The sequence below is a fragment of the Camelus bactrianus genome, chromosome 16, assembly GCF_048773025.1.
Source record: "Camelus bactrianus isolate YW-2024 breed Bactrian camel chromosome 16, ASM4877302v1, whole genome shotgun sequence".
In the NCBI taxonomy this organism is placed as follows: domain Eukaryota; kingdom Metazoa; phylum Chordata; class Mammalia; order Artiodactyla; family Camelidae; genus Camelus; species Camelus bactrianus.
The window spans coordinates 30,818,585-30,831,890 of record NC_133554.1 but is presented as its reverse complement, the minus strand read 5'-3'; the positions used below and the strand labels follow the sequence as shown (position 1 = coordinate 30,831,890).

General features: G+C 45.1%; 1 protein-coding gene across 6 annotated transcripts in view; it reads left to right on the top strand.

Moving 5' to 3' along the window:
- WIPF2 (WAS/WASL interacting protein family member 2) overlaps positions 1-11,314 on the top strand; it is a 40,797-nt gene extending 29,483 nt beyond the window's left edge. For 5 of the 6 annotated variants that reach the window (XM_074342876.1, XM_045520722.2, XM_045520721.2 and 2 more), the window contains 3 exons: positions 4,493-4,702; positions 6,165-6,266; positions 6,515-11,314. In XM_074342876.1, coding sequence (XP_074198977.1) covers positions 4,493-4,702; positions 6,165-6,266; positions 6,515-6,555 — 353 coding nt within the window. In that variant the 3' untranslated portion in view covers positions 6,556-11,314. The remainder of the gene's footprint in view (positions 1-4,492; positions 4,703-6,164; positions 6,267-6,514) is intronic. The other variant, XM_010960450.3, reaches the window with a different exon arrangement.
- The last annotated feature ends 1,992 nt before the right edge of the window (positions 11,315-13,306 follow it).

The following is a 13,306-nucleotide window of genomic DNA, read 5'->3' as shown; positions in this document are numbered from 1 at the left end:
GGAAAGTCACTGGGGAGGCAAGAAGGAATGGATTTTGATCCACAGGTCAGAGGTTGCCCTCAGATAAGAAAACAGGTAGTTCTTTCCTGGTGACAGGGGGGCAGGCAGGGCCTCTAGGCGTGGAAGCAGGTGGGTGGTGTGTGTGTGGTAGGAGCATGTGGAAGGTTTCTTCTGATTTTTTTTCCTTCAGTTTTCTTGGTGAAATTGAAAGCAAGGAGATATGCTGTGAATGAGGGGAAGGAAATAGAGATTTGAGGAGAGAGAGAAGAGGGCACTAAATGGTCATCTGGGAGCGTGGGAAAGTGAGTGGAGGAGGGAAGTGTGCTCAGATCACCAGCAGCACGAAGGGCCCACTTGAGCTCAGGGGCCACACATTTAAAGTGAGATTCCTCAGCTCAGCATGTGTTCAGCTGTGCATTTGCAGGTAGTGTGTCGGGTCAGAGTTGCGTGTAACCAGGGTGAGCGTTTGTTAGGCACGTGTGACTATCAGGGAGAACAGGGCAAGGGAGTTAAGGGTGTGTGTAAAGGAGTGATTGTAACAAGGGACCCTGGTCCTAAACTGAGTAAGGAGGGGATCAAGGGACCCTGGAAAAGGTGGAAGAGGGTATGTGACCTTACAAAGCAGCATGACTGGAAGTGAAGAATGAATGAGACCAGGAGGGCTCTCTGGGGCCTTCTTAGACTCAGGAATTTTGACTCCCATATTCTGTTACATCATTTGACTTGGAGCTGCACCCTCTGCAAATGGCTTTTGAGCTTTGCTTTTAAATAGTCAGTCCCTGCAGTTATAGATGAGGTCATTAATGAAGCAGGTATGTCACCAGGAAACTTGGATTAAAAGCCCATTAACTGAACTGCTGCTGAATGAGGCACACAGAGAATTGTATTCAGGAAGCTGGCAGCCCACGTCAGGGAGTCCCCTGGGAACTGGGTACATTGCCCAGCCTGTGTCTCCCTGGCTTTACCCATAAGGCTATAGTCCTAAAGTGACCTTTGACTTTACAAAGTTTAGGGATTAAAAAAAAAAAATGACCCTTTATCTGAGCAAAGCCTGTCTCTTTCTAAACCCAACCAGGAATAGAAGTGGAGAAAAATGTAATTTCTGTGGGTTGAACGGAGTTGTTTTAAATGTCTGCAGACTTCTTGCTTCCCACTCCTCAGGCCTTTTTTTGTGGTTTCTTTAGAAAAATGTGAAGTTACGAGCCTTGTTCTGTTTGCTAGCCATCACCAAGCCTGAGGCCTGGCACGAGCCTCAGCCTGCTTTCTGTGTCAATAACCAGGGCAGCAGTTCTTGAGAGAGATGCACTGAAAAAGAAAAAAAAAAAACATTTAATCAGAGATCTTTCGAACACTGGCTCTATTTGTTTTGTGATATGGGGCATACTCACTCTGATTCTCTGAGTTTGTTTCTGCATCTGTAAAATGGTGTTCACAGTACCTTCAGAGGGGGTCGTAAATAAAAGAACACAAAAAAGTGCTTCATAAACTGTGGTGTGCTGTTAGTGGTTTTATGCAGAGGACATCCAGGTAGTTTTCATCTCTGTTAATAAATCATACTGTGATAACAGTATGAGATAATAGACTTTTGTTTCTTTAAGAATTTACATTTGAAAGATTACTTTTATTTACAAATTTACAAAATTTACAAAAATACTTTTATTATTTAATTTATAAATAATTTATTATTTAATTTATAGAAATGCCTTTTCTTTCCCCCCACTGGGGGAATTAATTAGGTTTGTTTATTTTTTGAGGTGGTACTGGGGTTTGAACCCAGGACCTTGTGCATGCTAAGCATGTGCTCTACCACTTGAGCTATACCCTCCCCCTTAGAAATACCTTTATTTACAAATTGTTTATGTTTGAAAATTACTTTTGCCTTCCTGGGGTGCTCGGGGACCCAAAAATCCCTCATAAATGATCCATAGAGTTTGTTTCCTGAATTTTTCCTGCAGAGTAAAACAATATTTTTAAGGGAATTTTTTTTGTTTTTCAAAGAATAGGATACCATCATGCTTTCCTCAAAATTGGCTTTGTCTTGGATTATAAAAGTCCGTCTTCCCATCCCAAGGCTTCTTTTGCACACTGCTTGTTTCTTAGGGTCCCAGCTCTGCCACTTGAAATAATCTTAAAACTGGATGTTACAGAGAGCCCAGAAACTTCTTAGAGATAGCAGAGCCTGGTTGGGATGACTGACTGTAAGGGAGGGCACTGGAGGAGCCAAGCCAGTGGTTCTTGGTCCGGCTCCATTTTGCCTGTCCAGGTTGGCTCTAATCACTGCCACCTGCTCAGTATCTCACTGCTATCCTTTGAGCTTGGTTAATCCTGTCTACCTTACTCCTCCTGGCCCCACCCTAGCAGGAGAGGGAGACTCCCAGGACCCTGAGAAATCTGAGGGAAATATTTTGAAGATAACCTGAAAAAGCTTCCGTTTGGGTAGATTTGAAATGAAAACAGGGTTCAGAAATCTGGAGATTTCTCTTTAAGTATTGCATTTAATGGCCCCTGTCCATACTTAAACAGACCTTGAAGAGTGAGGAAGAGTTGACATTCTGAGCGTGTTTTATGGGAAGCTAAAACTAACATTTACGGTGCCTACGGTGCCAAACTCCTTGTCTGTACACATCATCGCATTACTGTTTCATGCTTAACTAATGATCGCTCTATAGAAATTGACAGTAATTCGGAAGAAATATTAATATATCCCCTTATTACTAAAACAGTGTTGTCTGTTAAACTAAGCAGTCTCTCCATGTACTGTTTAGGTAACAGCTGCTTATTGGATGTGGCCTAGGTACCAAAAGACACACTTCCATCTCACTGGGTTACACATGTGTTGGGGAGATACTTAATACTTGCGGTAGTTATGAAAAGCAGTAGGTAGCAGCTTTCTTACTGTGAGAGAGCAGCAGAAGTGTGCTGGGTCTGTTAGGTCCATGACCTTTGACAAATAACTTGAGTCCCAGTTTCCTCATTTGTGAAATGGGGATAATACCACATAATTTTGCAGGGATGGCTACAAGAATTTTTAAAGATTTAATGCCTATAAATACCCAGAACAGTGCCTGGAACATGATGGATACCAAATACTTGGTAGCTGTTGTTGTGGTTAGTTAGTGAAAAGCATAGAAATAATGTAACTTAAACACATTAGAACCTGTCCCAGCAATGTTCAGTATGCTTTTGACATTACCTTACGCTTAGCAGCAAATTTTTGTCTTTTAAGGGTGAATTTGATTTTGGAAAATGGCCAAAAATCAGAGTCATTGTAGGTACGGATATTTTTGTTGGTGGTGCGACCTGAGAAATGGGATGTGACCATCTGGTAATATTTATTACAGGCTTTGGAGACAGTTCCAAAAGAAGTGTTCCCAATTTTTTTGGACAATGAGCCTATCATTGGAAATATGTGATCTTTGCAGATGAACCTACTATATATGTAGTTTGAAAATCGCTCATTTTAGTCTGTCCTACTGAGTGCTAGGAGGAGTGACATAGCCCATAAATGCTGCGGGAGAGCAGAGGAGGAGGGAACCAGACCAGAGTGGGTTGCTTTGGGAAAGCCTTGAGAAGCTGGGACTTGAGTTGAACCTCAAGGGAAAGGTAGGATTTGGAGTCAGGGAAGAGGGATGGCATTTCTGAGTATTTCGGGGGCGTCACAAGAGCAAAGCAGATGTAATTCGGTTTATTCAGCAAATGTTGATGGAGTACCTACCATGTGCCGTACCTCTGGCTGAGCTTGGGAACTCAGATGAATAGACACTGCTCTGAGTTTTGAGGAATACTGGGGAGAAGCGTGTGTGATAATTATAACACACAGTAGAGTGGTAGAGAGATACGAGGCGACAGTGGCAGGGCAGAAGAGTGTACCTAATCCAACGTACAGGGAAGGAGTCAAGGAAGGGAGAAAGGAGGTGAGGTCAGGCTGACTGACGTGGTAGGTTACTGTGTAAGAAAGGAAAATGATTGGGTGAGACCCAGTCAAGGTAGGAAGCTAAGGATTTGAAACTTCACAATGTAGGAAACACAAAGCCCTTGAAAAAGTATGAGCAAGTATTTTGGGAGAGATTAGAGAGTTGGTGGTAAGCAGAACGGATTGGAAGGGTAAGAGCAGAAGCAAGGAGAACATTTGAGAGGCGTTTTGCAGCAGAATAGGCTAAATGTGAGAAAGCCCTGACTGAGAAGAATGGAGGAAGGCATGGAAAAGCAGAGGAAAAAAATCATCAAGAACAAGTAGAACTCTTGACTGACATGTCATGGGAAATGACAAGGAGTCATGTTTATAATGAACTTCGGCATCTGGGAGAATGGTCATGTTGTTAAACAGGGATGAGGGGAGGGTGAATATGATATTTAACATGCCGCTCGGAGACTCACAGAGCCTGGTCCTTTGGGAAAGCGCCGAGGCCCTCTCTTAGCCCATGTCTATCAACCCTCCCTGCCCCTCACCATCTCTACATCCAGACCTAACTGCTTTGGGTTTTCATTGCAGCTCCTCCACCCCCGCCACCCATGATCCGAAATGGTGCCAGGGATGCTCCCCCTCCACCTCCCCCGTACCGAATGCATGGGTCAGACCCCCCGAGCCGAGGAAAGCCCCCACCTCCGCCCTCAAGGACGCCAGCTGGGCCGCCCCCTCCTCCTCCACCGCCCCTGAGGAATGGCCACAGAGATTCCATTACCACTGTCCGATCTTTCTTGGGTAAGTAGCTAGCTGTTTCAGTCTCATAGTTCCCGTGGTGACCTCACTAATTTCAGTGGCCCCTGTAGAGTGGGAGTGGTGGCTGGGTGTCCTCTGTGTACTGCAGTTCCTCTCCTGACTGTCCCTCAGACTTCTGGGTCCCATCCATTGACATCCCTTTCCTTAGGCGGAGTCTAGACCTGGTTCCTTTGGGATAGCTTGAAGTAAAAGCACAGTGATTGTGCTAACTCTAAAGCCATTCTCTTACTCCCCAAGCCTTACTGTTGTGGTGAGCTTTTAGGTCAGAGAGTGATCCTCTTCAGGATTATTGAGACAGGAATTGCATATCATCCCAGGAAAAAGAGCTCCTTTCTGACCCTTTAAAAACAAAACAAAACACTCTGTATACAATATTATCTAATAATCCAAAGCCACTGACAAGCTGCATTACTTTGAAGAAGTCACTTCATTTTTCTGAACCTCACTTCCCTTATCTGTGGTGCAAGGAGATTGACTAGATCAGGAGTGGGTCAGGTTAACTTTTCCAAGGTTATAAATGAATCTTAGGCCCCACCTAAGAGAGACTAATTCATTACGTCTGGGATGGAGCGCCAAGTAAAGGTTGTCCAGAGGGTGTTGTCAGACCCTTTGTTGACGTCTAGAAAGATCTCTATACGGCCCCGTAGATTCTTTTGTTTGTTTTATGAGGAGAAGATAATTAGGTTCATTTATTTATTTCTATTTGGAGAATGCACTGGGAATTGAACCCAGGGCCTCATGCATGCTAAGCACACACTCTGCCACTTGAGCTATACCCTCCCCCTGTAGATTCTTTAATGGTTGACTCTTCTCTGCTCCTGCCCTCATCTGTTTCTGTTAGGTGGACCAGTGTTTTTTCTTTGAAAATATGCCTTTGGAATGTGATCAAGCCACACGCATAGAGGGACCATGGAGAGTGGGCGTGGGGGCCACGACCTGGCTTTCCCAACCACGTGGCAGAGCTAAATGAGGGTAGCCTGGGCCAGAAGGGAATTATCTGGTCAGCTCTCTCACTAGCTGGTGACAGATATTCCCGTGTTAGCTTAATTTCTGCCAGTTTGTGGATTCAGTTCAGTTGGTTTCCTTTGGTGATTGTCTGTAGGATGACTGTGTTACTGAAACACAGAACTATATTTCCTCCTCCTCCCATGCAAACAGCTGGGCTCCTTTCCTGGTATGTGCCTGGTTTTTGGTGAAAAGATGTAAAGAACTAATTCAAAGACTCACTTCTTAATGTAAAGAGCCTTTGAACACGTCTTCTGTGCTTGCGAGACTCTGAGAGTAATTCTCTTCCTGTGCTCATGAACCTTGCTTTCGTGAGCAAGGCCAGCCCTCTCGGTACATCAGAAAGCACGGGAGACTAGTCCAGGGAGGGTCAGACCTGGCACAGAGGCATGGGAGCAGAGGAAGGGTGACAGGAATTAACACTCTGTTCCTTCTGCAGATGATTTTGAGTCAAAGTATTCTTTCCATCCAGTAGAAGATTTTCCTGCTCCAGAAGAGTATAAACACTTTCAGAGAATTTATCCCAGCAAAACAAACCGAGGTGAGAAAGAAGAGTCATGAAAGTTCTTCCATGATTGCTGAGGATGTAGAATTGGTGTACTTTTCTTAGGTTAAAATTAGCTTCCTCATCTGCATTTTCTTAAAAAAACAACAAAACCTCATCCCCAGATTGTAAAGGTTAGCTTAAAGAGCCTGTCTCAAGCCTGTCTCTCCTTTTAGGAATGTTTAAGGTATTCAGGGTCTGGTGGGTGACCTTATGTATGTGGTTTTTATTTTTTATTTTTTCAGCTGCCCGTGGAGCCCCACCTCTGCCACCCATTCTCAGGTGAAGCCTGGCTTGGTCCTGTTCCTCAGGAAAAGGATGGACCCTCTCCTCTTCTCAGATGGTCCCTTCCATTCCCTGGAAACCTGCATGACAGCTCCTAACGTGTTTCTCCAGTGCAACCGACCTCTAGACTCCCGGCGTCCTCCCAGCTCACCTCCATCTATGCATCTCGTCTCTGGACTTGGTGACCGGACTCTTCACATTGACAGTAGGGTCCCAGACCCTGCATCCATCCCTCCTCTGTGAGCCCCGCTAGCCAGATGAGGAAGAAGCTTCCGTGTGTCCTGCTTTCCTCCTGGGGAAAGGTGCCTTGTTGTGATGCATTAACTCATTGTTGGGGCAGGGTGGAGAAGGGGACCCCTACCTTCTCCTGCCACTGTTGGGGGAGCTTGGCGGGTTTATTATATTTCATTAGTTTATGAGGCTGGCATGAGCAGGACTTCGAGGGGAGGGGATGGGCATTTTGAGTGAAACAGGAAAGAAGTTTGCAGAGAAGTGATCTGTTTTAAAGGTCATGTTTGGAGAATGGGCAAGGAAATGGGTCTGCTTTGATTTGTAGCGGTTATTTTGGTTTTGCTCTCACCCCACCCCACACCCCTACCCAGAAGTAAGTTGAAGATAACACTAAATACTAATCACTTGAACTAAACATGTAATAAAAAGGGTGAAATAAACTAAGGATCCATTTAGAGCCAGTCAGTTCCTCCGCAGCACAAGGACCCTCTGGGGCTCCCTGCTCCTCTTCCTCAGGTGCTGAGGCTGAGGGACCTCAGCCTCTCACCACCTGTCCCCTCAAGGGAACAGTCCCTTTCATTCATTCGTTACTGATTCACAAGTCCCAGAAACCTCTAGTGAGAGGAAGATAGGACCTTGGCCTTAACCTTGACCATGAGGCTGCCTCAGTCTTTTCTGCCTGGCCCAGAAGGCCACTGACCTTTCAATCCTGTTTGGAAACTTCAGCCCCCGATGAATACTCCAGGATGACAGAGAAGGGAAGGGTGAAGCAGCTCGGGAAAGGGACCAGCTCTGCAGGCTAGGAAAGACTTGAATGGCCCACTCATTCTGAAGGTCACAGCCCATCTGACTGAGCAGGCTCTCCCTGTTCCTTTCTCCAGCACTCAACCCCCAAGACTGCAGGGGTTCACACAGCAGAGTAGAGAAGGGTGAGGAAGCTTATGGGGTAGTCAAAGACCCCTCTGTGCCAAGAAGCACAAAAATTTTGGTGAGGTGTATGTCAGTCCAGCTGATCTTCCCAGGCAGCCAGCAATATGTCGTTTCGTCTTCCAGGTTCTCGTTAAAGAGCACAGAGGAAAGGGAGGTTCCCAACCTACGTAGGAACTGAGCTTGGATCATGGTACAGGGACTTGCCCTTCTCCTGCAGCACGGTGGAGCACCTGGGCTCCATGCACCGGATGGTTTGGTTTACTCAGAGTTTGGAGTGAGAGCAGAGAAGCCATGGCTGTTCCTTGGAATGGAAAGTCAGTGGAATGTTTCACCAGATACATCCAAGGCTTAAACTGCCCTAGGGACCTTTCTAATCTGTTGGGTCGCAGACTAAGGGTCTGTATATGGTGCCCAGTGAAACCCAAGTCTTCCCAAGGCTAGATAAGAGAGCTCACAGCTTGGGTTATTTCTGTGGGGTCTGCAATCCTTGGCCGTCCCCTGGACTTTAGGGCAAACCATGATTAGGTCTGTCACTAGACTTTTTCTAATCAGTCTTTATTTATCATTCTTATTTTCAAATCTGTTAGCAGTTACCTCCCAGCCTGTAGAGCTGAAAGAGGGGACGCTAGTGGAGGGAAAAGGAGAGAGTACAAGACTTGCTACTGCAGCAGACTTCCAGGGTAGATGCTGACCGGTTACTGAACTTGGACTGTGAAGTCTTCCCATTTATTTTTGAAATGGGAATTGATGCCTTTTGTACAACGTTATCAAAGTGTATCTTTTTTCCCCCCTCTTTACTCAAACATGGATCATCAAAACAAGCATCACGTGTAAAAGCCAAATCCCAGCTTTTCATTGGGGCTGGTATCTTCCTCCCGTGTGACCTGCTGCCCACCATAGTCCCCAGCATTGGGACCGTGTCACATGGGTCTTGATTGTATCTTCATTTTCTTGGCCTCATGAAAAACGGCCTGGGACTAGATCTAGTCTGGTGGATGTTCTTCAGAGCATGCTGATGACCCAGTACCTATTTCAGTGTCTTTGCCTTATACATTATTTGGTCCCTCTGTTAATAACAGATTTATTATCATGTGTATTTACTATTGAAGAATGGGACTGTGACCCTCGTAATTACTGATCTATTTTGTATGCTGTAAAAAGCTTGTAATATAGGTTTAAGGTGGGCTGGCTGCAAGAGCACTAAAACTTCTCACCTTTTAAACTGCTCTTTTTATCTGCTTGTGGGAATGCCGTCTCTTCAGTGGAAGATTGGGTGGTCTCATGTTGAGGCTGTTGCCCAGTCCCGTTAACCCCCTTGTCCCCTCCCAGCAGGAAGAGACCTTGCCCAACCAAGCATCAGGAAGCTGTGTTAAAAGCCCCTGTGTGGGTTTGGTTTTATGATGTTTTTCTCTCGGGGGAAAAACTTAACAATTGTTTCTTACTGCCCTTTCTGGGAAACAGGGCAGTGGCCTCCAGGTTTTTAAATGAGCTAGGTGCCCCTCTTCCCCCTTTTCTCTGATCACCAAACCTGGATCATAGCACTTTGATACTCCAGGTGTGGTTTTCTCTCACATGGGGATTCCCTCCAGTGGCAGAGCCGGGGCCCGCAGACTGAGAGCACGTAGGGTGCTGTCCCACCTGACGGACGTGAGGCTCCCATCTCCAGAAATTCACCCCAGCCCTGGCCACAGGCAGAGGCAAGAAGGCTAGCCGCTGGCCACTGCCCTAGGGGCATCCCCTCACCCCGTAGCTTCCCAACTTGAAACCCAGATTTACCTCCAGGGAGAGGTGAGATAAAATTGTAAATAGACTTGCTACAGAGCAACTCAGGGTTGGGGTGTGTTTTAATTCTCCTGATCACTTGAAATAATCTGTAGGCTGAGTGCTTATGGGAGTGGGGGAGAAGTGTGACTCCAGGGTCCTTCCCTTCTGCAAAGCTCTGGGGGTGGAGTGTAGGGCATCTGAGGCCCTTTGATAGCACTACACTGAGCTGTCTGTTCTGGAAACCCAACCTATGATCAACTGCAGATCAGATTCTTCACATTCCAGTTGTGGTCTTTCCTTCCCTATTGAATCTCAATGCCTGGCTATCCGTGGTCAAGGTGGCTTTCTTTAGGCCACTCTGATTTAGGGAATGGGAGGCGTTACAACTCTGCCTTCAAGACTCATCTCTTAAAAAGAAAATGAAACAAAACTCCAACCACCTTCAAAACACATACAAAAAAAAAAAAAAGGATAACTGTTTAACCGAAGGAAGGGTTTGGTTCCATTCAACTCCACGTTCATTGTGCCTTTACTTGTGTTAGAGTTCTGTGCTTTCTTCCTCTCTCCCTCTTTGAAGCAACTAAAATCTTCCTTGATAACTGCTGTTTCCTTCTTTCTACTCTTGTTTCTAACAACTTAGTGAGTCCCCTCTCGGATTGTCTTAAATTTCATCCCACTGGTGGCAGAGGGGGCCGTGGCTTGTTGTCTCGTGTCCTTTCCCAGGGCGACCAGCATGGGAACCATAGTCAACACTGAATAAAAGACTAGAGTGACATGTGCAAAGAGTGTGTGTGTGTATGTGTGTGTGCGTCCCTCTTTGTCCGCATGTGGATCAGTTTCTTTTAAAAAATAATTTATTGTATGATTTCTTTTGGAGTTGTTTCTGATTACAGTGCTCCATCTCCTGATTAGCATTGATTTTTTTTTTTCTTCCCCCTTCTACAATGTATAATCTGGTCTCAGGTTGGATTCTTTGGTACATTTCTTTCTCCTGGATGCCGTGCAGTTTAATTAAACCTTGCTTAAAAACAAAAACAAAAAACCTGAAAAACTGTGTACTCTTGTCTGGAATACCGCCGAGAGTGGTGGCGCAGAGGGGAATGGGTCTGTCACCTCAGGTTAGGGTAGTGGTTTGGACTCCAGATCCTCTGAGAAACTAGATAAACTAAGGGCAGAAGCCTCTGCGGCTTCTTGAGAGTTTTCTCTCCTTTCCTGCTGTGTTTTGAAAATCACAGATCTAGTTAGCTGTGCTGACTGGGTGATTCTGAGAGAGTTGGTCCTTATTTATGTCGGCCACCTAACTCCCCTCTGCCCAGGGTTTCCAGGAACCCAGGAGACCCTGTGACCTATGTCTTTATATCCCTAATGGTTCTTCCCACCGGTGTGCACGGTAGCTTCTCACACCGAGGTGTGAAGAAGGTGAGGGCAAAGCATACGGACTGTGTCTATTTTTATGTGGGTGGTGGCTTTTTTTTTTCCTTCACTGCTTTTTAAGTTGAAACCTTAGCTGGCTTTCTTGAACTTTGACTTGAGGTGTAAAAATTGAACCAGACAGTCTGTGCTTACAGAGGTCAGCTGACATAATCACCACTAAGACTTAATGAGCTTAACTTGCACTTTCATCACTAGCAAAGGTCTTGAAGTTATTTCCCATACTGATTCATATTGGGTGTATGTCTGAGTCACTCTCACATAATTTAGATATAAAAACCTAGGGGGGGATGGAAAGGCTGCCTTTCATTTTCATCCATACTTGCCAGATTGGCTGAATTCCTGATTATTTGACCCATCATTGTTATTAATATGATTAATAAACTACCTATTTGTTAATTTAATTGTTCCTCCTGTGAATTTGAATAGCCCTCAAATGGCACTTGCCTAAATGACCCTCAACTGCCTAACCCAATAAGCTTTCTCTGTCCTATTGGGACGGTAGTGCTAGTCTGTATGTGTGGGCATGCACCCGCCAATGCACACAGGCGTTCACACAGACACACAAAAGGATGCTGGACAGGTCCTTCGTGTGTGATTTGATTCCTTCTCCCACGCTACTGTGTATAAATTAGCAGGTGATAAGGACACTAGGTTACCCACCTCAATTATGAATGAGACATAGCTTCTATGGTGAATGTGCCTCTTGAGTATTTCCTGGCCCGAACCAGCCACAAACTGCAACTCACTGCAAGGAAGCTGCCTGTCTCAGACTTCCTGTTATTCTGCAGACAGAGGTAAGAGAACTAAGATGTCAACCTCAGGATCCTAACCACCCCTGAGGATAACTGTGGGGAAATGCCTCATCTTTGGCCTCACCAGAGCCCAGGCTGGATCGGTTTCATACATAATTGAGTTCATCCTCTACTTCTAGGTTGAGGGGTGTGAGATTTAAAGGACTGTATGCTATCTGACCACAAAAGTTCATGCAAAAAATGGATATCTGCTTGGCAGGAATGTCCTTTCCATTCACTCAGCAAAGCATTTATTGCATACTCTGCCAGGCACTGACAATATGAAGATGAAAAGGACATGGTCTTCGCTTCCAAGGAGCTGAGAGTCTAGCAGAAGACTTAAGGACAGCCACTGGGAAAAACCTATGTGGCTTATTAAAAGGCTTTATGGTAACTAGCCAGGGAAGCCAGGTGAGCGGCATTCCAGATGTAGGAAACAGCACAGACAAAGGCACAAAAGTGAGAAACAGAACGATGGTATGTTCGTCATGTTGCTGGAGTACTGGAAAGAGAAAAAGCTTCAAGCAAGTAACCTTAAAAAGAGGGCTTTCAACTTGGACATTCTGTGATTCTCTGTCTGCTTCCACAATAGTCATTTACTTGTGTAGGCATTTCTTGGACCAGTGCTGTATTTTCTGGCGAATGTTTTCACAGGCTCCATCCAATGTGCACGTGAAGTACCCACGGCTTCCTCTGCTCCCTCGATCCCACTGTAACCGAGGTAGGTAGGTTGTTCACCACCATCCCTTAAAAAGGCTTCCTAGACACTTGTTACCATTTCTGGTTATTAAGGACAATTTTTAGGTGCCAGGTTATAAAAATAAACATGAACAGTGAAAGCCGCTTCCTAGGTTCTAGTGCCCTATTAAAAAATCAGAAATACCATCTGGTGGGAAAGCTGCCATTCTGTGATAACACCGTCTCCATTCATGGCAGCCGATGTGCTTCACTCTTGTAGTTTTCAGCTCCTAGAAAGCCTTCCCAAAATGAGTTCCTTCACCACCTCCCTCTACTTTAGAACCTACATCTGTCTAGTCCTCCCCCTATGTTTAATGGTCAGGAGTTTGATTTCCTGTCCGACTTCCTGAGTTCGAATTCCAGTTCTTCCACTTACTAGTTGTGTGACCTTGGGCAGATTTATTCAGCCCTTCTATTTCAGTCTCCTCATTTGTAAAATGGAAATAATTCCAACTTCACGGGGTGCCTGTGAGAATTAATAAGATGGTAAAATACCCGAGCTCAGTCCCTGGCATACACATAAGTACTCAGTATTGACTCTTATTAATCTCCTAAATGAACTAACTACAATTAACTTGATTGTAATATTGTAGTTTTCCTACGCCCTGGCTCTATTGTTCTATATCATTTGACATTGAAGGGTGAGCGATAAGTGTTTACCATCACCTAGAATTGGGTTCTGGCTTTTAACAGAACCTGAGGCTTAGCTGGGTTATTAGCTCTGGAAGCTGGCCTGTAAATTACTGCTCTAATTTATATTTTTCATTAAAAGCTCAGCTTGCTATTTCTTTTATAGCGGTCTTCTCTGGCCCCGAAACCCTAGTGTTTAGCCATAAAATTTTTTTTTAATTAGGGTCCATAATT